Source organism: Ovis canadensis, chromosome 12, assembly GCF_042477335.2.
Source record: "Ovis canadensis isolate MfBH-ARS-UI-01 breed Bighorn chromosome 12, ARS-UI_OviCan_v2, whole genome shotgun sequence".
Lineage (NCBI taxonomy): Eukaryota > Metazoa > Chordata > Mammalia > Artiodactyla > Bovidae > Ovis > Ovis canadensis.
In genome coordinates, this window is record NC_091256.1 from 72,302,741 (window position 1) to 72,327,321 (window position 24,581).

Sequence of the window (24,581 nt, forward strand, 5' to 3'; positions counted from 1 at the left end):
TTCTCTGGCATCCTGGTGTGTTGAGCAGGGGCACTTTTGTTGAATTATGAATGTTTTACTGGTTATAGATTGAAAGGGAGAGAGAAAGGTAGCCTTTCACTCCACCATGTTGCTGACATCACTCCTCAGGAACTCAACTAAATAAAGAACATCTACAAAAAACCTGTAGCTAAAATCATACTTACTGCTGAGAAACTAAAAGCTTTCATACTAAGACTGGGTAGAAGGCAAGGATATTCCCTCTCACCACTCCTTTTGAACACTGTATTGGAAAGTTCTAAGTAATGCAATAAGACATGAAAAGGAAATAAAAGGTATACAGATTAGGGAGAAAGAAATAAAAATATCTTTGTTTGCAGATGATATTATCTTAGTAAATCCAAAAGAACTGACCAAAAAACCCTCCTGGGACAAATAAGCAATTATAACAACATTGCAGGATATAACACTAATGTACAAAAGTCAATTGCTTTTCTATACACCAGCAATGGACAAGTGGAATTTGAAATGAAAAACATAATACCATTTACATTAGTATCCCCAAAATGCAATACTTGAGTATAATTCTAACATGATATGTATAAGATTTATATGAGGAAAATTATAAATCTCTAAACAAAATCAACAAAGAATATCTCTCCAATTATTTATTATGTTCATGTATAGGAAGATTCAATCTTAAGATGTCAGTTCTTCCCAACCAAAATCCCAGCAAGTCAGGCTGTGGATATGAACAAACCGTACAGTTTATATGGAGCAGCAAGAGACCCAGAGGAGCCAACACAGTATTGAAGTAGAAGAAGCTGGAAGACAGACACCATCTCACTTTAAGACTTATGATAAAGCTATAATAGTTAAGGCAGTTTGGTATTGGCAAAAAAAAAAGAAAAAGAAAAAGAAAAACAGGTCAATGGAACAGAATAGACGGCCCAGAAACAGACCAACAAAAATATTCGCTATAAAGATCATGGAGTAATTCTCTCTAGGAGGGCAGTAAAGGGTGTTGGAACCCTTCCTTTGCCTTAAGGCACTGTCTAAAACTTCCAGTACAATGCTGAATCAAAGTGGAGAGAGTAGACACTTTTGCTTTGTTCCCACTCAGAAGGAATTTTGAGTAAAAGTCATTCAGCATTTTACCATTAAGGCTGATATCAGCTAATGATTGCTTCAGGTTGAAGAAGTTCCCTTCTATTCCTATTTTGCTCCCTTTTTTTTTCTCCCCAAATCATGAAGGAGGTTCACTTTTTCAGTGACTTCTTCTACACACATTGAGATGCTCATGTTTTAGTTTTGGTTTTGATTTGTCTGATGGGGTGAAATGCAATGATTTTCAGCGTCTGAACCAACCTTATATTCCTGGGATAAACACATTTGGTTATAACTTATCCTTTCTGTATGTTGCTATGTTCAATTTGCTAACACTTTAATAAAAGATGTTTGCATCATACTCATGAGACATATCATAGTTTTCCTTTCCTGTAGGGTCTTTTTCTGGTTTCGGTATTAGGGTAATGTTGGCCTCATAGAATTCACTGGGCAGGGTTCCCTCCCCATTTTCTGGAAGAGTTTGTGTGTAGAATTGTTATTATTTCTTCCTTAAATATTTAGTAGAATTCACAGTGAAGCAGTCAGGGCCTGGGGATTTTGTTGTGGTAAAGTTTTCAGTGGCAGATTCAATCTCTTCAATAGATATAGGGCTATCTAGGTTCTCAGTTTCTTTTTGAGAGAATTTTGTTTGTGTCTTTTGGAAATTTGTCCATTTACTCTTAAGTTATCTAATTTATTGGTAAAAATTGCAAATAGTGTTCCTTTATTTGCTTCATAATATCTGCACGATCTGTGTTGACAACTCTCTTTCATTTCTGAAATTGGTAATTTGTTTTTCCTTTTCTAAACTGGTCTGGCTAGAGGTCAATCAGTATTATTGACCTTTTCAAAGGTTTTCAATGGTTTCATTGATTTTTTTATTTCAGTGATTTCTGCTTTGATCTTTATTTTATTACTATATGTACTTTGGGCTTAATTTGCTTTTTTTTAAAAAAAAATTTTTACGGTGGAATCTTAGATCACTCATTTGAAACCTTTCTTTTTCTTAAATAAAAGCATTCAGTTTCCCTCTAAGCACTGCTTTAGCTGCATCTCACAACTTTTGATAGGGTGTTTTAATTTCATTCAGTTAAAACTATTTTCTTAATTCTCTTGGAATTTCCTCTTTGACCTACGAATTATTTACAAGTGTGTTTAAGTTTCTCACAATTAGGGATTTTCCAGGTATGTGTCTGTTGATTTCTAATTTAATTCCATGGTGGTCACAGAGCAAACTTTGTATGATTTCTTTTATATTTTTTAAAGGTTTGTTTTATGGCCTAGAGTATGGTCTATCTTAGTAAATATTCCATATTTATATTAAAAAAATGTATATTAGGTGTTAACATTCCATAGATGTCAATTAGGTCAAGTTGGTTGATACTATGGTTCAGGTCTTTCATGTCCTTGGCTGAATTTTTATTTACTTGTTCTATCAATCACTCATTTATTGCATGACAATGGTTGTTTTTTCCTTGCTTTTTTTATGCTTCACAATTTTTGAATGCAGAAATTGTATGCAGGAGGACAGTGGAGGCTGAAGTAAATAATACTATTTACAACCAGAAATGGGCATACTTTTTCTTTCGTCATGCCATTAGTATGGGTGTTGAGTCAGTCAGCCATTGAACTGGGTTTGATTTGCTGTTGCTATGGGTAACTTTAGTGCATCAAAGGCTTTAAATTCCTCCAGCTGTGGGCTATTGCTACCTTATGCTTAGTTGTAAAGAGTTGGGTGCCAGAAGGTATTTTCAGTATTTTCACTCCACCCTCAGCTTTCAGTAGTCTGAAATATCTAGTCAGCTGCATATCTACCATCTGTATTCTTTCTCCTTCCTTATCAATAAGACTGCTACTGCTTATTTCTCAGAGTGAGGCTCATGGTGAGAGTGGGACAGAGCTCTTCATGCTTTTGGGTTACTCTGAGGTGGAAATTTCTCAACATTCCTGCATCCTCCTAGCTCCCCCAAATGTCAGCCAAACCCTGCCTTGTGTGAGAGGAAATATGTCCTGAGTGGGAACTTCCTGTCCTGCCCTCAAGGGGCAAGAGACCTCTGCTTTGTGTCAGTGAGGGGTCTTGAGCTCAGGGGTTCCCTGTCCTTCCCAGTGGCAGACAGGTTTACCTTTCACTCCTCCTCCAAAGGCAGTGGATATCTCCCTAGCCCCAGAAGAGGAGGAGAGAACAGAAAAGCTTTCTGCTCGTCCCCCAGTGGCTTAAGGGTTTTTCTTTGTATGAAATAACGGTCTAGGGAAGTGGCAGTCTTTCATTCCTGTGTACCACTGAGGATGGAGCTCTCTGTTCTCAATTTGTCTAACAGCACCCAGTTAATGAAAGAGTACATGAGTGAAACGTGTTCTTGGGTCTGATGTTAAAATGTCATACCAGCTCACTTTTAGAATTTAATTTTAGCTGTTTTCTTCTTATCTGCATTTATGGTGGCTGCCTCTTCCTCAGCTGTTCTATCAAAAGCAAAACAGTTGGTGTGTCTTACAGGGGCTTGTCATTCTTTGGAATCTGGTTTACTTTGCTGACATGCAACTTCTGCTATCTGATGGCTTTTTTAAAAAGCACAACTTTGCAGATTATTTAGCATTTTCTTTTTGTTAGTGTGGAAACAATATTCTGTTGCTATTTTCTCTATCGTAAGTGGAGGCAGAACTTTCTGGGAGTTTGGTTTTAAATTACTTACTAGGAACATTTCTTCTTTTCCACTTCGTTGGTACTCAGATAAAGATAAAGAAGTTTGCATGGCTCCTTTGATTGTCGTCTTTCCCCTGGTGGGTGCTTCTAGCACAGGGCTCCTTGGTTAAAAGCTGTGAAGTGGGCACAGAGCCAACAGCTGAAACAAGGCTGTGATAAGTCTGGGAAAGCTTTGGTGATTCTTGGTATTATCCATCCTGAAAACTTAGGTACCAAACTCTAATCCATAATAGCACAGACTCAGGGGTGGTTCCAAGGGAACATAAATGGAAGATAGAAATTTTTCTAAGCTAAAGTCAGACCACTTGGGAACCCTATCTCTCTGCCTTAAGTGGGAATTCTTCGATGACTACTAGAATTACAAATGTTAAATTAATATTTGAATAAATGAATATAGAGTAGGAGAAAAAGATGTGTGTGTGTACTATGTCATGTCCAACTTTGCAACCCTATGGATTCTAGCCTACCAGGCTCTTCTGTCGATGGCATTTTCCAGGCAAGGATACTAGAGCAGGATGCCATTTCCTGACCCAGCTACTGAACCATTGGCAGGCGGATTTTTTTACCACTGTGCAACCTGGGAGGCTCAGGAGAAAGAGGTACAGAAAGGCCAATCTGCCTATTCTAATCCTGGGACAGGTGTTAATGGGTTGAGATCATCTTTGGGGATATGCTTCAGACAGGGAGGAAGGCAGAGATAGAATATCTTTATCAATAAAGTGTTCAGGATTATAATATTCCTTTGAAAGTTTAATATTATCTCCCCAAGTGAACATTTTCAAATTTTACATTTTTGAAAGGTTTTACCATGAAACACTGTATACACCAAGTTAGATTCCAATGGAAGACAGTCTCTTAGAAAATAAAACAAAGTTAAAGACACATTGCCTAATATCAGGGAGCTGTGAAAGAGGATATTTATCCTGCACAGAACTAGCTACATGACATTTATATTTTAAGGAATAATCATTTAACCTTTTTGCTGCAGCTATCACTCTCAACTCATTGTGAGAAATACTTGGTTAGGTTTTAAAATTGGAACTTTTAAAGCAGTATCAGAGGAATAAATTTCCTAGTGTATAAATCTGTAATACAGGGTAATAACTACCAGGGTCTGTCAGATCACGCTTGAGCTCAAATCTAACCCAACACTTGAGACTGCTAAGCATAAAGATCAAGGCTCAGTAGATGTGGACTATGGCTGAAGACACTAAGCTGGCTATGTCAGGCAAAGGGGCATTAATTTCATACAACCTGTATGACGATGTGACTTTTTCAGCAGTATGACACAAGTTATGAATACCAACCCAGAAATGGAGCTTAAAACTGTTTTACATACAGAGAACTACAGCTAACTACTTGAGAAAAGGCTTAACTGGTCTGTATAACAATCCTCTAACCCAACATATATAAATGAAATTTTAGCTCAACTGTACCTATGAAGTGAGATTTAAATTTGGAATTTAAGGGTTACAAAACAGTAACTTCAGAGTAAGGGATATGTTACCCACAAGGAAAGGAGTTTTGTTAACAAATTCCTGAGGTTTATGCAAAGACTGGTACAAAAGCATAAGCGGTCAGGAAGTTGCAGTAGGAAGAAAAAAATAAAGGACAAAAGGAGAAAGATTGATTTAAAGGACGAGAAGAAAACACACAAGTGAATCTTACCCTGGAATGAGGAAGGCACTTGTAGTACCTCTTGGATAGGCATCAATATTGTTTACATTTAGCACACAACCCCCTGCATGTAGAGGTACCCAACAGTATTTGAAATTATATGCTTTGTGCTCCCAATTAGATGGTGAGCTACTTGATTATATACTTTTCTATATTCTCCTCTTCATCTAACACAGTATTAGAGATTAGTATTTGCTCAAAATTCATTAGTTAATTGACTTCTCTGCCTTTGGCATCTTCAGTGAAGCACAATTCACAAGGCAGAGTCGTCTTTCAGAAACATGTGAGCTGCTCACCCTCTCAAAATAGACAAAGACAAAGAAGATGAGAGCGAGATGAGAAGGAAGGGGTGCTAACGTTTTACCAAATTAATGAGGGGATACTAGTGCCTACAATGTGCCGCAAAATACAAAACCAGTCGTAAGCTCATCTCGGAAAGGCTTGAGCCAGCCTATGGGGATTAGAATAGTTGCTGGATTTATGGTGCCCTGGGAACCTCTATTTGTCAAGTGCCATGGAGGCAGCCCTGACACTGGCACAGGTGAAGATGAATTTTCATTCAGAGCAGTGAGCCTTCTGACTCCATTAATCCTCAGGGTTTTGATGATGAATTTCTTTCTTTTTTTATTTTATTTATTTTCACTCTAATGCCTCCTCCCACTGCCCTGTAACAGCGTGCAAGGAACAGAACAGATGGTGCTTTACGTGGAAGATGGAGGGCTCATGAGGATACAAAGCCTGCCCACTCTGAAATCACATGACTGCACGTGCAAGGAAAAGCCTTGATTTCCCCTGGGAGACACAGATGCAATGATGTTAGTATTCCCAGTGGAGGGGGAGGAGGAGAGGACTAACAGGCCATTTACAAGGAAGCCCACACTTACACTAATATGCTCTTCAGCAAAGACCATGTTTAATCACAAAATAACAGGAGGACTGATACCTGAAAGTTCAAAAACACCAAAATAAAACAGAGGCAAATGAAGGTTTAGTATGCCACTATGCAAAATGCATTTTGAACAAACCAGTAAGGACATACAGTAGCAGAACACTGGCCTCTAGTTAACCTGCCATTGGCTCTGACCCAGTTTTAATCGGAAGAAGGCAGGATTTACAACCTGCTTAAGGATGGAGTTTGACAACTGCTATAATCAGAAGAGCTGTCAACACAAGGACAGCTGTCAAGCCAAACTGTAATTCATAAAAAATAATAGCTAAGCCCCCAAGACATCCCCAACATTGTGTGCAATCACTGGATTTAACCATACTTAGAGTGTTATGAAAGTTCTAAGAACAGGTTAAGGGTCCTAAAATAAAATAAAATCAACAAATAGCTATTGAATGTCTATTAAATAAAAAATTCAATAATATTAAGTGACTAAATGGATAAAATATGCCCAGCAGATTCCCTGGCAGATAGTAGGTGCTTAATAAATTATAAGTATCAACATTATTATTACAAGCAAAACTCTGTTTTGACAGTCTTAAAATTGGGCAAAAGTCTAGTGACCTAGTAAGAAAATCTAAATTAAAAATTAAATTGCACCTTTAAAGTATTAATTTCATGAAATATTTCTGAGTTGTCAGAATATTTTAGTTTTATATATTTGTAATGCTAAAACCTCTAATACTATTTGAGTGTTTAATTATCTTGATTATAACATATATGGTATTAGTCTTGTTATTTCTACAATAATATGAGAGAAAGGGATCATTTGACTAGATTAATCTTGGGCAGGATTCCTAATTCAAGGATAAATAATTTTTATGATTATCCAGTGACTCTTAATGAACAGAAATAGGAATATAAAAGCACATAAATGAACATATATATGTGTGTTTATTCACAAGTACAGTCTTGAAAAACAGCCTGACCCACTGGTCAGGGTGACCAATGATAAAGATTTTCATTTATTTCTATAAAAGATTATCTTCCAAAAAATTATGTGTGCTTTAAAAGGATACTAGGACTGTAATTATTTATGGAGTTATGAAAAGACTGGAAGTAGAATTAGAAGACCTGGACAGGTATTTTGGTTTTGCCACCTACAACATGTTACCCTGTCAAGGTCACTTCACCTCTCTGGACTTCAGTTTTTTATCTGTAAATATAGGAAAACAGGGCCTAGCTAAGGCATCTGTTGGAAACATTAAGAGATTATATGTATGAAAACAGTAACACCACCATCTTATCTATGAAGGTTTGAATGTGTGTGTGTGTGTGTAAATTTTGAGTATAAAATACATACAAAAGAGTACCAAAATAACTTTCTTATGACGAATTTATCCATGTAACTAACTGGCACACAGATCAAGAGTCAGATCATTATTAGAATCTCAGAAGCACTCTCACCTTGTTCAACCCTTTCAAATGCTACCTACCCAGTTCCCCAAGGTGACCGATATCCTGTGTGCTAATGATGGAGATGAGTTCTTGCTGTTTTTGATCTTCATATAAATGGAAGCACACAGTACATACTTCTTTTGTGTCTGGCATCCTGCACTCAGTATTTTTATGAGGTTCATCATTTTACACTCAGTGTTTCTTCTGCAATTCCATTTCGTTATCTTTCTGCAGTGCCTCTTAGAACTACCTTTCAGTTCACCATAGTTTTTTTTTTTAATTTGTGCGAATTCTGCACTTTAACCTATTCATATCGTAAGATTTCTGTAACTTTTCATTTACTGAAATTCTACTTCATTCTCTTTGAAATTCCCTTGTTCTTTTTTGGAGTGTCTTGTTCTTGTGTTTGTGAATCCTTGATTTTACACACGTATTTTTTTTTCTGATAATTTCTATCCAGTTTTACTTAAATTCCTTAAAGTCTAATCCTGTGGTTTACTGTGTCTGCTGACATTCACTCAAGTGTATTCTGTAAGTTTGAACTGCGAGCTCATTTTCAGCAGAACTTCTTTCTGTAGGAATTTTGTGCTATATTAGTTAAGGGAGAGAAGTTTAGCATTTGCTTCTGCCAGGCCCTTTAGGGGTAACCAGCTGAGTGCACTTACTATGTTAATTTCTCAACATGAGAATTTCTGAGACAACATAAATTTAAACCCCAAACTTGCTTGAGATGGGGCTTTTTTTTCACCCACATTCTGGTCTATGGCAGATAACCTTGTTGTCCTTCCTTACACTAGTAGGTCAATTTTTTCTAAGATAATTTTTTTTTTTTTCCTACTGGGGATGCAGTCCTTAGAGGGTCTTGGTTTATGTGCAGGGTCTCAGTTCCAACTTCCCATTCCTCATGAAGCATCATTTCCAGGGTTTGCTGGCACTGAAATCCAAGCCCTCAGATTAGATACAGTGCTGACTCACACACTAACACTATGGTTACCAGGTCCTTATTTATTTAGGGTGGGAGGTGAAGGATACCCAATGTCCGGCGACATCTGTTAGCTTAAAAAACATGTTTGGTATATTTATCCAGCAAATAGTTGATGTTCATTAAATACCTGAATGCTGCTGTGGCTGCTAAGTCGCTTCAGTCGTATCTGACTTTGTGCGACCCCATAGACGGCAGCCCACGAGGCTCCCCCGTCCCTGGGATTCTCCAGGCAAGAACACTGGAGTGGGTTGCCATTTCCTTCTCCAATGCATGAAAGTGAAAAATGAAAGTGAAGACACTCAGTTGTGTCCGACTCTTAGCGACCCCATGGACTGCAGCCTACCAGGCTCCTCTGTCCATGGGATTTTCCAGGCAAGAGCACCGGAGTGCATTGCCATTGCCTTCTCCAATTCCTGAATGAATCAATTACAATTAAGAAGTTAAGTGGTATTTACAATACTAATAGAGCCTATATAATACTTAGATTTTAAATCATTTAAATTTAATTTTCAAATAGGTAATATATGTACATGGTTCCAAATACAGAAGTCATTAAAGGGTTTATAGGAAAAAACTTTTATTCTGTGCTTGTATTCAAGCTCCACACTTCCTTCCTTAGGCAATCAACATTCACTTTTGTGTATCTTTCATTTACTAGCAAATATGTACAGATATATTCATGGCAGCAGAGTATATATACTGTTCTTCACTTTACTCCTTTCACTTAACAATACATCTTAGAGAATTTTTTCCTATCAGAACGAAAAGAAAATATAGCTTATTTTGAAGCCAGTCAGAAAGACCTTCGAATAATGTCTACCCTGTTACTATTCAGAAATGAAGTTTACACATACCAAATTAAATGGACACATTCCCACATCGGTAAAGGCATTTACCCCTAATGGTTAACTACGGATGACAGAATGACTCATCTACATTCTCAAGGGCATATTTAGTCTGGTGTAACTGTTTCTACAGTTTCTGGATGGAGAAGTGAAAGGAAAACACAACACGTGCCACAGAGAAGGTACTAAAAAATGTCTACTGAATGAAAGAAGGATTGAAGGGATGGAAATAAGAAAGAATAATTTGCTTTCTTTTTAGACATGCCACACATTTTCTAAACTGGTGTATGTATAAAGGGTATTTCTTTTTTTTTTAAAGATTTTTGCTATTTTAAATTAGACGACAACTGTTTTACAATATTGTGTTGGTTTCTGCCCTATTTCAACATGAATCAGCTATAGGTATATGTATGTCCCCTCCCTCCTGAGCCTCCCTCCTACCCCATCCCACCCCTCTAGGTAGTCACAGACCATCGGATTTGAGCTCCCTGCATCTGGTTCAATCTCTCACTTTAACTTTTTGATCCAATGAAACTTGTTTAAGAAGAGAGAAACTAAAACATATTTTCCACATATGAGGAGTTTAGAAGGACTAGGATATTGTTCCAAGGACAGTTTTGTTTCCAGCTGAGGATTAACAGAGCATTTAATGGGACTTCCCTGTAGCTCAGATGGTAAAGAATCTGCCTGCAATGCAGAAGAGCTGGGTTCAATCCCTGGGTCAGGAAGATCCTCTGGAGAAGGGAATGGCAATCCATTCTAGTATTCTTGCCTGGAGAATCCCATGGACAGAGGAGCCTGGCAGGGTACAGTCCATTGGGTTGCAAAGAGTCGGACACGACTGATAGACTAACACTAACAACGTGAGCATTTAACAATACGATCAATCTCTGATAAAATTAACACAGTATCTTTTTCTTCTTAGATGAAGTGTTTCCTTCCTTCTACTCCTGATAAGCAGATCTTGCTTTCTAAGCAGTTCTGTTTCGCTTCACTAGGAAGCTGAGTGGTCCCTTCACACCTGCACTTTGAGTTGTTAGTCACCATGGTCCCCAGGCCCTAACACAGCCCTTGAATGGCTCACTGAAAGCTGATGAGCCTCAAGCACGTTCATAACAGTTCCAATGAAGTCCCACGAATCCACTTACATTGCTTATGCAACACACTTTTTAAAGAACTTAATTAGTGTGTGGAACTTCCTCCTTTTCAAAGGAGGTTGCATTGGCAGAGTTGTCTTTTTAAGCAGAGCGGTACACTCAGGACCTCATGGCACATATTTTGAAACAAAAGTCAGTTTGCTTCTTGAAGTCAGACGTCAGGAATAAGGCGCAGCCCCGAATTTTTTGGTGAAGACCTCACAGTCACTGTTGGAGTGCTTCACTTAATGCCTGGTTCAAACAGGTAAGAAGGAAGCTGAGAAAAGTTTTTTTCCTAGACTGAAAATCAGAGTTCAGAGTAGCCAGTGTTTGGTGATGTTAGAGGAGATATATGACAGACTTATATGAACATGTTTGCAGAGTGAGCGATGTGAGCACTGTTGAAAGTGGGAGGGAAAGGCATTTGTTTTCCTCTCCTTTCCTGGTAAATTTGGAGATAATGGGTTTGAATTTCTGGCTCTGTTAGGTAAGCTTACTAACTTTGAGTTTTGATTTCCTCATTTATAAATTGCAGAAAACAATAACTACTTCAGAGGGCTGTTTATAGAAAGGAACCTTGAGATTTCTTGCATACTGTGATGGGCACACCTTTCAAAGGTATTTGGTAACAAAATGTACATGTATGCATATATGTGTGTGTGTATATATATATATATGCAACTTAACTATTTTAAGTACAGAAACAGAAGAATATAAAGGTTAATAAAACAAGTTTTTGGCTATTACAAGTAATGCTGCAATACATGTTCTTAATTATGTTTCATTATACACATGTTGGGGAGTATTTCCAGGGAATATACTAGAATTGAAATTGCCAGGTTGTAGGGTATGTGTACCCATACTTTCAACTTCACTAGATTTTTGCTAAATTCACCTCCAAAGTGATGCAATGGTTGGACATTCCGAATAGCAGTATATGAGAGTTTTTGTTCCTCCACATCCCAGTTCTACTCTCTGCACATGTTGCGTGCATGCTATGTGTATGCTAAGTCGCTTCAGTTGTGTCCGACTCTTTGCGACCCCTTGGACTGCAGCCCATCAGGTTCCTCTGTCCATGGGATTCTCCAGGCAAGAATACTGGAGTGGGTTGCTATGCCCTCCTCCAGGGGATCTTCCTGACCCATGGATCGAACCTGCATCTCCTGTGGCTCCTGCATTGCAGGTGGGTTCTTTACTGCTGAGCCACCGGGGAAGCCCTGGTGCACATATTTACATGTTGCCAATCTGTGTGAAGTTATATCTGAATGTTTTAATCTGCATCCCCTAATTATTGTTGGGAGACATTTCTCCCAGGGATTCTCATGTTTCTGTACACCATGTGACCAGAGGTAAAGATAGTTTTTGTGCTAGACTCTCTTTCAAAAGATTAATATTGTGATTGACCTTTGTCAACGGAGGTACTGCTTCCTTCTAGAATAGAAGGCAGGTTTGTTTATTGTCCAGTATGATAAAGACATGTGTTCTCCAGGGCAAAGTTTGGGCAGGTCTGCTGGCAGCTTATTATAAAAGGCTGGAGTTCCTTAAGCTTAGGATTTCTAAGCCATGACACTGTGTCTAAGATCCGCTGGGGCTGCTCTTTGTAGCTCCCATGGGACTCAAGGGGAAATGACACAAACATGAAGCTCATGCTGCTTGCTGTGCTGTGGACAATAGTCTTTTGTCTCTGATCCATGAGTTTTGTGTCTTTTGCCAGCATCCATAAAACTGCATCAGGCTAACTGGTAAGAGTTCAAGTAGTGTATGATCTCAGATTATTCATAGTTCTTGGAAGTTATTGGTGAGGGCAAGCATGTTGTTTATTGCTTATCTGGCTCTTTTTCATTTGTGAGCTATCTGTTTTGGGGGTCTATTTTTTCCATTTGATTGTTTCTTATTGATGTTCTTGATATATACTAGTTTAAATATTGATGGCTGTCTTTTATTCAACTGTGTGTGTGTATGCATGTGCACGCTCAGTCACTTCAGTCGCATCCAATTCTTTGCGACCCTATGGACTGCAGCCCACCAGGCTTCTCTGTCCATAAGATTCTCCAGGCAAGAATACTGGAGTGGATTCCCATGCCCTCCTCTAGAGGATCTTCCTGACCCAGGGATCAAACTCACATTTCCTGCATTGCAGGAGGATTCTTTACCCCCTGACCCACCTGGGAAGCCCTTATTCAACCATGTTCATATCCAAATACAATAAAAGTAGCAATACTTTTTCTAGTACTTCACAGTTTCCAAAGTACTTTATTATCTCTTACCTCTTACCAGGAGCTCCTTAAGAGTCATATTACTTCCATTTTACAGATTATCCTCTATTTTACAGATTATTTAAGTGAAAATTACTTAACGAGGCTAATCAGTTAATAGAAGAAATAAATTAAAAAATAAAATCTATTTTTCTTCACATCAAGAAAGTATTTCTTACAGGAGAGATTCTAGCTCCTAAGTAACAATGGTTAGAATCTTAGTTGTCATTGATAATAACAGGAATGAAATAATGAAGTTTCAAAAGGGGATTGGAGGAACCTTCATTTCTGTTGACTGTGTAGAAATGCTCAATTCATTGTGAGTGTGTCCATAAGAATTTTAACATATGATCAACTTTAGAGGTTACTAATCTATTTTTTAAACATAAAGTTATTGTAGCTTTGCTGCTGCTAAGTCGCTTCAGTCGTGTCCGATTCTGTGCGACCCCATAGACGGCAGCCCACCAGGCTCTACCTAGTGGCTGGCATTTTCCCAAGCGCTATGTAGTGTTGGGACAAAGCTGAGATAAGCAAATAAAGTCAAATATAATTAGTAATAATTTAAAAACATCTTACCATAATGTAGAGCTGTTTGACCTTCATTGTCCTATGAAAGAAACAAAGAATCTAAGTTATTGTAAAAGTATGAAAATATATAAGCTATAGCAAATATCTGATAGACCAAAGTCCCATAGGTTTACCAGCTACAGGAAAAGAAGCCAGTTCTTTGACCCTCATAGTAACCTCTGACCAAACTGTCCATCTTGGAGAAAAGGAGAAGGTTGAATGGTAACTTGTGCACTGCAGCAGCCACAGAGTGACAGGATGACTAGATCTGCAGATATTAAACCAAAGGGAATCCTTTAAAATGTGACAGTTTGATTACCCAATTAGTGGCAGAAAAATGGCCATTTATCATGGCCAGTATTATAATTTTTTTTTTAAGTACATTCCCAAAATCTATCTAAGAAGTCTATGATTTATAGTAAGAATTAGTAGCTTTGTAACCCATTTTCAAAGATGCAGATTCCAGGCTTATAACACAGTTTCCTAATCATAGCAAATATTATACAGAAATGTGATTTCAAGGCACACAAAGTCTCTACAAATTGTTAAGTCAAAAATTCCTACATATACTCAGGAAAATCCAACTGTTAAATTATTTCTTTAAAATCAAAATATTTTAACTATATAAACTAATTATTGATGAGTACTTTTTCATGATGCTATTTTTTTAATTCAATTTTTATTTTACATTGGAGTAGCTGATTTACAATGTTAGTTTCAGCTGTATAGCAAAGTGACTCAGTTATACATGTATCTATTTTTCAGATTCTTTTCCCATAGGTTATTATAGAACATTGAGCAGTTCTCTGTACATACAATAGGTCCTTGTTGGTTATCTGTTTTATATATAGTAGGATGTATATGTTAATCCCCAAACTCCTAACTGATCCCTCCTCCAATCTCTCCTCTTTGGTAACCATTAAGTTTGTTTTCAAAGTCTGAGTCTGTTCTGTTTTATAAATAAATTCATTTGTATAAGTTTTCTAGATTCTACATATAAGTGATATCATATGATTTTTGTCTCTGTGTGACTTCATTTAGGATGATAATGTCTAGGCCCATCCATGCTGCTGCAAATGGCATTATTTCATTCTTTTTTATGTCTCAGTAATATTCCATTGTACATATATACCTCATCTTCTTTATCCATTCCTCTGTCAACAGACATTTAATTTGCTTCCATGTCTTAGCTATTGTGAGTAGTGCTGCAATGAACATTGGGGTACATGTATCTTTTTGAATTGTGGTTTTCTCTGGATATATAGTCAGGAGTGGAATTGCTAGATCATATGCTCATTCCCTTTTTAGTACTGAAAGGAACTTCCATGCTTTTCTCTATATTGTGTGCTCAGTTGTGTCTGACTTAGGGACACCATGGTTGTAGCCTGCCAGGCTCCTCTGTCCACCACTTCCTACTCCAAGGGATCTTCTTGACCCAGGGATTGGACCCATGTCTCTTGTGTTTCCTGCACTGGCAGGCAGACTCTTTCCCACCAGGGCCACCTAGGAGAACCTCCGTTCTCCAAATAGTTGTATCAACTTACATTCTCACCAACAGTGTAGGAATGTTCTCTTTTCCTTTGCATCCTCTCCAGGATTTATTATTGGTAGATTTTTTGATGATGGCCATTCTGACTGGTGGGCCTCCCAGGTGGCTCAGTGGTAAAGAATCAGCCTGCCAATTCAGGAGACGCAGGAGACACAGGTTCAATCCCTGGTCAGGAAGATCCCTTGGAGGAGGAAAAGGCAACTTGCTCCAGTATTCCTGCCTGGAGAATCCTATGAATAGACAAGCCTGGTGGGTTACAATCCACAGAGTCACAGAGTTGGACATAACTGAGCACACGCATATTCTGACCTGTATGAGGTGATACCTCTTTAGTTTTGATTTTCTCTAATAATTAGCAACGTTCAGTATTTCTTCATGTGTTTTTGGCTATCCATATGTCTTTCTTAGAGAAATGTCTATTTAGATCATTTGCTCATTTTTTGATTGGTTGTTTTTGGTTTTGTTTTTGATATTGAGTTGCATGAACTGCTTGTATATTTTGGAGATTAATCCCTTGTAAGTTGCTTCGTTTGCAAATATTTTCTCCCATCCTATGGGTTGTCTTTTTGTTTTCTTTATGGTTTCCTTTACTGTGCAGATGCTTTTGAGTTTAATTAGGTCCCATTTGTTTATTTTTGCTTTTTATTTTCATTACTCTGGGAGGTGGACCCATAAAGGTATTGCTGTGATTTATGTCAAAGAGTGTTCTTCCTATGTTTTCTTCTAAGAGTTTTATAGCATCCAGTCTTATATTTAGGTCTTTAATCCATTTTGAGTGTATTTTTGTGTATGGTGTTGGTGAATATGCTAATTGTTTTACATGTAGCTTTCCAGTTTCCCCAGCATCATTTATTGAAGAGACTGTGTTTTTGCCATTGTACAGTCTTGCCTCCTTTGTCACAGACTGACCATAGGTGTGTGGGTTTACTTCTGAACTTTGTATCCTGTTCCATTGATCTACATTTCTGTTTTTGTGCCAATACTATACTGTTTTGATGACTGTAGCTTTGTAGTATAAAGTGAGGGAGCCTTATTCCTCCAGTTCCATTTTCCTTTCTCAGAATTGCTTTGGCTATTTGGTGCCTTTTATGTTTCCATGCAAATTAAAAATTTTTTGTTCTAAAAATTTTGTGAAAAATGCCATTGATAATTTGCTACAGATTGTGTTGAATCTGTACATTGCCTTGAGTAGTATAATCATTTTGACTATATTGATTCTTCCAATCCAAGAACATGGTATATCTTTCCATCTGAGTAATGCTAGTTCTTAAGCTGAGGGCAGATGATCACGTTACATGAGCAACACATAATCAGGGTGATGGATAGGTGAAAAGTAGAATTTAGATTAATTTGATATGCATTTAGTATTTGCATGGCCATTCTTGAGCCCCTGGTATTTAAGAATAAATGATTAACCATTATTGTAAATGAGACAGAGTGGTATTATGATTTAAATCAACTACTCTTAGACAAACCATATCTACCTTTCCTATTTCCTAAAGACTGAATATGGGGGTTGGTTCCCAGAAGGTTTTGGGTGTGAATCTATTTAATCTAAGAAGAAAGGCAAAAAGCTGCCACGGAGAGCTTATTTTCTGGTTCAGATAGGTAGTTAGAAAAAAGTAATTCTTTAACACATACAGAATTTCAGCAGGGATAGCAGCTGATGGGTAGAAGACAACTTTGAAGCAGTGCAGTTTGATTAAACTGTTTTCTTACCAAGAATTGGAGTTCTCACTGAATTTGGTGGTAACATGTGGGTGGATAGGTTGGAGGAGATATGAAAGATGTAATTTTGAGGAACCTTGTGAGTAGGGTAGATTCAGCTGAGGTGCAGTGCTGCTTACGTTTGGGATGCTCCTTATATATCATAAGGATAATAATAAACTCTAAGGGCTGTAAAAGATGGACAGCAGCACCAAGAAGTCAGAAAAACAAGAGATTATTTTTGCCTACTTGTTTCTTGTATTTTTCAATTCAGTCCCTACTTTGCTCCTAGTTCCCCTTTGCCTTGCCCTGCCCTTGAGGTTAATGACAGGTAGGGGAAGAGAACTGAGGCAGCCACAGTAAACAAGATCCAAGAGATGATAATGAGGGTTGGCAATGACACTGTGAAGTTGTGTTCCTGAGTATCTGGATTTACCTGGCTACAGTCAAGGGCAATTTTGAATGAACTGCATTGCCCACTATGGCTTTAAACTTGTATCTGCTTTGCTAGTTTCCAAAGTTAACCAGTAAAAATGTATGTGTGTGTGTTTGTGTAGGTGTACACACACCTGATAGGTTTATATATTCACATTTATGTGCACACACACCTGATGGGTTTATACATTCACATTTATAGTTTAAATGCTTGGCAACAGAAAACAATTTCAGAAAGGGTTTAATCTATTGCAACCTCAGGACTCTAACCTATGCATCCATCATGCAAGGTTATATTTTCTACAATTATCTGTTTTTGAAAGTATAACTTTCTTGCTATTTGTGCATAAATTCCTTGTTTAATTACTATGTTCATATAAATATATATGCAGAGTTCAATTTCATTCAATTTGTAATTGCTTATCTTCATGAGAGGTAGAAGCATAATTAATTTCTTTTAATCACTTTTACCAATGAGTACTAAATCTATAACTCCACTTCAATCTCCAAATAATGAATTAATTTAAAATGTTTATTGAGCTCCTACTATGGTCCAGGCAGTGTTCCAGGTACTGGGAGCACAGAGGTGAGCAAGAGAGAGAAGGTCCCTCATGTTATAACTCTTACATTCTAGTGGTAGGGGAAGTAAAAAGCAAATAAATCTTTTCTGTAATAGACAGTTATAAGTGCTCCAAAAAGCATAATACAGTGTCTAGATGATGTGAGATGCTATTTTAGATCAAAAGAACAAGGAAGGGCTCTTTGAGAAGGTATGTGCACACAGAGAATTGGGGAAGATTCTAGGGTGGTCATACAACCCCCTGAGCTGAGCACATCATAGCACCCATCAACCTCTTGGTCTAGAAGTAAGCATGTCACTCAAGCCAAACCAATTAGAGTCTTCTCTTAGGATTTTCAAAATAGGATTCATGTCAATGTATGGCAAAACCAATACAATATTGTAATTAGCCTCCAATTAAAATAAATAAAGTTATATTAAAAAAAAAGGATTTTCAAAATAGAGCAAGGAGATAGAAGCATGTGTACAGAGAAAGCATTTTTCTTCCTGGTCAAAAGAAAGTGGTGTAGTGAATAAAGACAGATACAAAAAGATAAATATTGTATTATTCCAGTTGTATGAACTATTTGGGAGTAGTCAAATTCAGAGAGACAGAAATAGAACAGTGGTTACCAGGGGCTGCAGAGAGAGAGGAATGAGGAGTTATTGTCTCGGGGGTACAGTTCCAGTACAAGATGATGAAAACATTCTGCAGATGGATAGTAGTGACAGGTGCACAACAACGTGAATGTTCTTAATACTACTGCTGCTTTGCGTCAGTCGTGTCCAACTCTGTGCGACCCCACAGACGGCAGCCCACCAGGCTCCCCTGTCCATGGGATTCTCCAGGCAAGAACACTGGAGTGGGTCACCAGTGCCTTCTCCGTCATACCACTGACTTCACACTTAAAAATGTTTAATTAATTGTGTCATGTATCAGTTCAATTCAGTCGTGTCTGACTCTTTGTGACCCCATGAACCACAGTACGCCAGGCCTCCCTGTTCATCACCAACTCCCAGAGTTTACTCAAACTCATGTCCATTGCGTCAGTGATGCCATCCAAGCATCTCACCCTCTGTTGTCCCCTTCTCTTCCTGCCCTCAATCTTTCCTAGCATCAGGGTTTTTTCAAATGAGTCAGCTCTTCGCATCAGGTGGCCAAAGGATTGGAGTTTCAGCTTCAACATCAGTCGTTTCAATGAACACCCAGGACTGATATCCTTTAGGATGGACTGGTTGGATCTCCTTGCAGTCCAAGGGACTCTCAAGAGTCTTCTCCAACACCACAGTTCAAAAGCATCAATTCTTTGGCGCTCAGCTTTCTTTATAGTCCAACTCTCACATCCATACATGACTACTGGAAAAACCATAGCCTTGACTAGACTAACCTTTGTTGACAAAGTAATGTCTCTGCTTTTTAATATGCTGTCTAGGTTGGTCATAATGTTCCTTCTAAGGAGTAAGCGTCTTTTAATTTCATGGCTGCAGTCACCATCTGCAGTGATTTTGAAACCCCCTAAAATAAAGTCTGTCACTGTTTCCATTGTTTCCCTATCTATTTCCCATGAAGTGATGGGACCAGATGCCATGATCTTCGTTTTCTGAATGTTGAGCTTTAAGCCAACTTTTTCACTTTCTTCTTTCATGTTCATCAGGAGGCTCTTTAGTTCTTCTTCACTTTCTGCCATAAGGGTAGTGTCATCTGCATATCTGAGGTTACTGATATTTCTCCCAGCAATCATGTCATGTATATCTTAGCACAACTTTTTAAAAAAGAAAGTAAAAAGTAAAAATGTGGATCAAAAACTACAAGTGGCATTGTTTTCCACTTTTTGGAGAAAACTGGTGTGTGGTAGGTGAGAATGAAGTATTCACCAAGAAAAGAGTAGTAGTGAGAGATCCAGAAAGAATGAGAGTCTCTAATTCTTATTCCAACCCTGTCCTTGTCCTTCTTGGTTAGGTGAGCCAACAACAAAATACCCTCTAGGCAAAAGTGATCCTGTCACTTGCAAACGGAATCCTGAGTAATACAGAGCACAAGGTTATTTATGACCCAAGCCTTGGTCATCTTCCTTGCAACTTTGTGACCTCCGATTCCCAGTGAGAATACCTATCTGGACATTCATGCCTGTAAATGCACTTCACTCTTCTTGAAATCTATCCTCCAACCTTATAGTGTTCTGCTCTTTTCTCATGTTTTAATATCCATCTTTGATGTATTTGAGCATTTTAAGCAGATGTATAGTCCCTGTGTTTCTTTTATTTGAGCTCAGGGAGAGGGGGCAGGTGGTGGTACATGTGATACTTGTGCTGCCTGAGATTCATGTACCGTTGATTACTACCTGTGTGCTTTATAATTTTGGACTGTGAATTCATTTTAAGTGGGGTTTTATCTGTGAAAAATTCTGTGCTTTGTTCCCTGAATTGAGATTCTGTCCCTCTAGAACGATTTTGCTTTTGTTTCTGACAGACACCATGGAAATATTATCAGTCTGAGATCCCTACGTTGAGTTCTTAGCTTGGAGATTTTTAAACAACTACTTAGTGTAAATTTTAAAAGGGCAAACCTATTTCTCATCCCACCTCCCCTCCTGGGCTTGCAGTGCAGGCTAAGAAAAATTCATGTCAGCTCTTTGTTGGAGGGTAGATTTTTAATGTCTACTTTTCCCTGATGGTGGCTGCCGTTTTTTGAGAGATTTCTACCTCATAGATACTGGGACTGTCTGATCCTTGCTTCCAGGACAGTCAGGTGTTGGTTTAAACTTACCACTTTCTTTTTAAAGCTTTGGGCTTATTAAAAACTTAAGGCTTACTACTTTTTTTCTTAGCTGTGTTTGTTTTGGCCTTTGGAGAACAACTTTACTTTTCGGTACACTCTACCATGTTTCCTACATTGTGGAGCATAAATGCCAGATATAATTATTCTATAAGGGCCCAAACAATCATGAACTCAGTTCAGTTAACTCAGTGAAAAATTACTCTTTCCGTTTGACTTCCAGATGCTTTTTCCTCCTGTATGCAGAGGGCGAGTTGGTCTCTCTTGAATTTACACAGATTTCTTTCTTTCCCCACATGTATTCTACACTGATTCTTTCTTTATAATGTTTGATCATTATTTTCATTTTATTAATAATTAATTCCTTTAAGGACTAGATTTTCTTCTCTCCCGAGATGGGGCACCCTGTCAAATGTAAGAAGTATGTGTTTATTTAAAATTGCATTTATTTATTTATTGAAGTATAGCTGATTTACAATGTTAATTTCTGCTGCACACCAAAGTGATTCAGTTTTACATACATATGCATTCGTTTTATATTCTTTTCCATTATGGTTGATCCCAGGAGACTGGATATAGTTCCCTGTGCTATACAGTAAGACCTGTGGTTTATCCATTCTAAATGTAATGGTGTGCATCTGCTAACCTCAAACTCTAAGTCTGTCCCTTTCCTTGCCCATTGGCAGCCACAAGTCTTTTCTCTGTCTGTGAGTCTGTTTCTGCTTCATAGATAGGCTTGTCTGTGTCACATTTTAGATTCCACATTTAAATGACATCATACAGTGTCTTCCTCCTTCTGATTTCACTTGGCATGACAATCTTTAGTCGCCTCCATGTTGCTGCAGATGGCACTGTTTCGCTTGTACGGCTGAGTAATATTCCACTGTATGTATGTACCACATCTTCTTTGTCCATTCCTGTCGATGGACATTTAAGTTGTTCTACGTCTTGGCTATTGTGAATAGTTCTGCTATGAACATAGGGGTGCATGTATCGTCCTGAATTATAGTTTTGTCTAGATATAGGCCCAGGAATAGGATTGCTGGATCATATGGTAATTCTGTTTTTAGTTTTCTGAGGAACTTCTATACTGTTTTCCACAGTGACCGCACCAACCTACATTCCCATCAATGGCAGGAGAGTTCCTTTTTCTTGACACCCACTCCAGCATTTGTTATTTGTAGATTTCTTAATGATGGCCATTCTGAATGGTGTGAGGTGGTACTTCTTTGTAGTACTGATTTGCATTTCTCTAATAATGAGCAATCTTTTCATGTGCCTGTTGGCCATTTGTATTTATTCTTTGGAGAAATGTCTGTTAAGGTCTTCTGCCTATTTTTCAATTGGATTGTTTGGTTTTTGTTGTTGAGTTGTAGGAGCTGTTTCATTTTGGAAGTGAAACCCTTGTGGGTCACATCATTTGCAAGTATTTCCTCCCATTTTGTATGCTATCTTTTTGTTTATGATTTCCTTTTCTATGCTAAAGTTTGTAGGTTTGATTAGGTCCCATTTGTTTATTTTTATTTCTATTGCCTTGCTGCTGCTGCTACTAAGTCATTTCAGTCGTGTCCGACTCTGTGCAACCCCATAGACGACAGCCCACCAGGCTCCTCTGTCCCTGGGATTCTCCAGGCAAGAATACTGGAGTGGGTTGCCATTTCCTTCTCCAATGCATGTATGCACACTAAGTCACTTCAGTCATGTCCGACTCTGTGCGACCCTATCGACAGCAGTCCACCAGGCTCCTCTATCCACAGGATTCTCCAAGCAAGAATACTGGAGTGGGTTGCCATTTCCTTCTCTACTATTGCCTTAGGGACTGACCTAAGAAAACATTAGTACAATTTATATAAAAATGTTTTGCCTATGATCTCTTAAAGGCATTTTATGGTGTCATGTCTTATGTTAAATCTTCAAGCCATTTTGAGTTTATTTTTGTGTATGGTGTGAGAGTATATTCTAACCTCATTGATTTACATATGCTGTCCAGCTTTCCGAATACCATTTGCTGAAGAGACTTTGCCCCATTGTATACTCTCACCTCCTTTGTTGAAGATCAATTGACTGTAGGTGTGCAGGTTTAATTCTGGGCTCTCTTTTCTGTTCCACTGATCCATGGCTGTTTTTGTGTCAATAACCATGCTGCTTTGATTACTCTAGCTTTGTAGTGTTGTCTGAAGTTTGGGAGGGTTATGCCTCCTGCTTTGTTCTTTTTCTTCAGGATTGCTTTGGCAATGCTGGGTCTTTCATGGTTCCATATAAATTTTAGGATTATTTGTTTTAGTTCTGTGAAAAATGTCATGGGTACTTTGGTAGTGTTCTGTGTTCAGTCATGTCCAACTCTTTGAGACCCCATGGACTGTAGCCTGCCAGCATCCTCTGTCCCTAGAATTTTTCAGGCAAGAACACTGGTGTGGGCTGCCACCTCCTACTCAAGGGGCTCTTTCCAACCCAGGGGTCAAACCTGCATCTCTTGCATTTCCTGCATCAGCAGGCAGGTTCTTTACCACTGTGCCACCTGGGAGTTTCTCATGATGTACTCTGCACATAAGTTAAATAAGCAGGGTGACAATATACAGCCTTGACGTACTCCTTTTCCTATTTGGAACCAGTCTGTTGTTCCATGTCCAGTTCTAACTGTTGCTTCCTGACCTGCATACAGGTTTCTCAAGAGGCAGGTCAGGTGGTCTGGTATTCCCATCTCTTGAAGAATTTTCCAGTTTGTTGTGATCCACACAGTTGAAGGTTTTGGCATAGTCAATAAAGCAGAAGTAGATGTTTTTCTGGAACTCTCTTGCTTTTTCAATGAGCCAGTGGATGTTGGCAATTTGATCTCTGGTTCCTCTGCCTTTTCTAATCCAGCTTGAGCATCTGGAAGTTGATGGTTCATGTACTGTTGAAGCCTAGCTTGGAGAATTTTGAGCATTACTTTAATAGCATGTGATGTTTAAGTCATGGAAATAACATGCTTCCAAGATGTTCTGTGTGAGCAGAAAATTCTCCAGAGTGTCATTGGATTTCTTTTTTTGTGTGTGACCATAGTGATACTGATACTCTAATTCAGATTTAATCTACCATTTCTACCAATGTTAGTTCTAAAGATACTGTACACAGCATGAATCATTAAAAGAGTAATAAGAGAGCTGCATAGAGGGGATGCATTTTCCCATGTGGGTAATGCGAGATTTAGTTCTTATCCAGTAATTTGACATCTGAAATAAAAATTCAGTTTTAGTATTTCAAGTGAATAGATGATAAGGGAAGTACTCAAGAAAATTGGTTGTGAGGAATTAGAAGTAGTGATAAAAATTATGAGTTAGTAATATAATTTTGGGTAATTTTCAATATTATTTCTAAGCTTGGAATGTTTTGCCTCTCCTAACCTGTGAGATCTGTGACTCTATTATAGAATATGATTAAACTAATCTGACAATTTACCATATGTTAGGTGTTGGCAAACACATTTTGTAATTATTTTTCTAAGAATTTTTCTGATACATGAGTTAAGTCTTCAGCTGGTTATAAGCACACTCCTTTCTTTCTTGGGGAAAAAAAGATAGGTATAGTAAAGCTTCATTTAACTATTAATAGCACCTGTTAGGAAAATCCCATGGTTAGAGGAACCTGGTGGGCTACAGTCCATGGCGCTGCAAAGAGTGGGACACAACTGAGCAACTAAATAACAACAAAGCACCTTTTAGAGAGTGAAAAACCTGTCAGCACATTTTAAAAATAATTGGCACATTACTCTTTGAATATGCAAACACTGAAAACTGCCCTTATAAACTTTCTAAGGTATCTTACTTCCCCTTATCACTCAAGATGGAGAACATGAGAGATTATTTAATCTTTTCCTGATGATTCAGTTATCATAAACTAATGATGTCCCTCAGTGTCTTGCATCAAGTAAATGTCTGGGCATATATGTGAACAAAAAATCATTTGTTTTACATCAGTGT

At 38.1% G+C, this 24,581-nt stretch overlaps 1 protein-coding gene across 3 annotated transcripts in view; it reads right to left on the reverse strand.

The window, feature by feature from the left end:
- Positions 1–24,581, reverse strand: part of ACBD6 (acyl-CoA binding domain containing 6) — a 210,067-nt gene that overhangs the window by 17,957 nt on the left and 167,529 nt on the right. The window contains exons 7-8 of one of the 3 annotated variants that reach the window (XR_011247790.1): positions 12,940–13,636; positions 9,940–10,354 (exon numbers count right to left, since the gene is read on the reverse strand). Coding sequence is in view for 1 of the 3 variants with exons in the window: in XM_069546199.1 (XP_069402300.1) it covers positions 13,606–13,636 (31 nt within the window). In the remaining 2 variants the exon portion in view is untranslated. Of the gene's footprint in view, positions 1–9,939; positions 10,355–12,939; positions 13,637–24,581 lie in introns of those variants that run through there. The other 2 variants (XR_011247789.1, XM_069546199.1) reach the window with 2 other exon arrangements.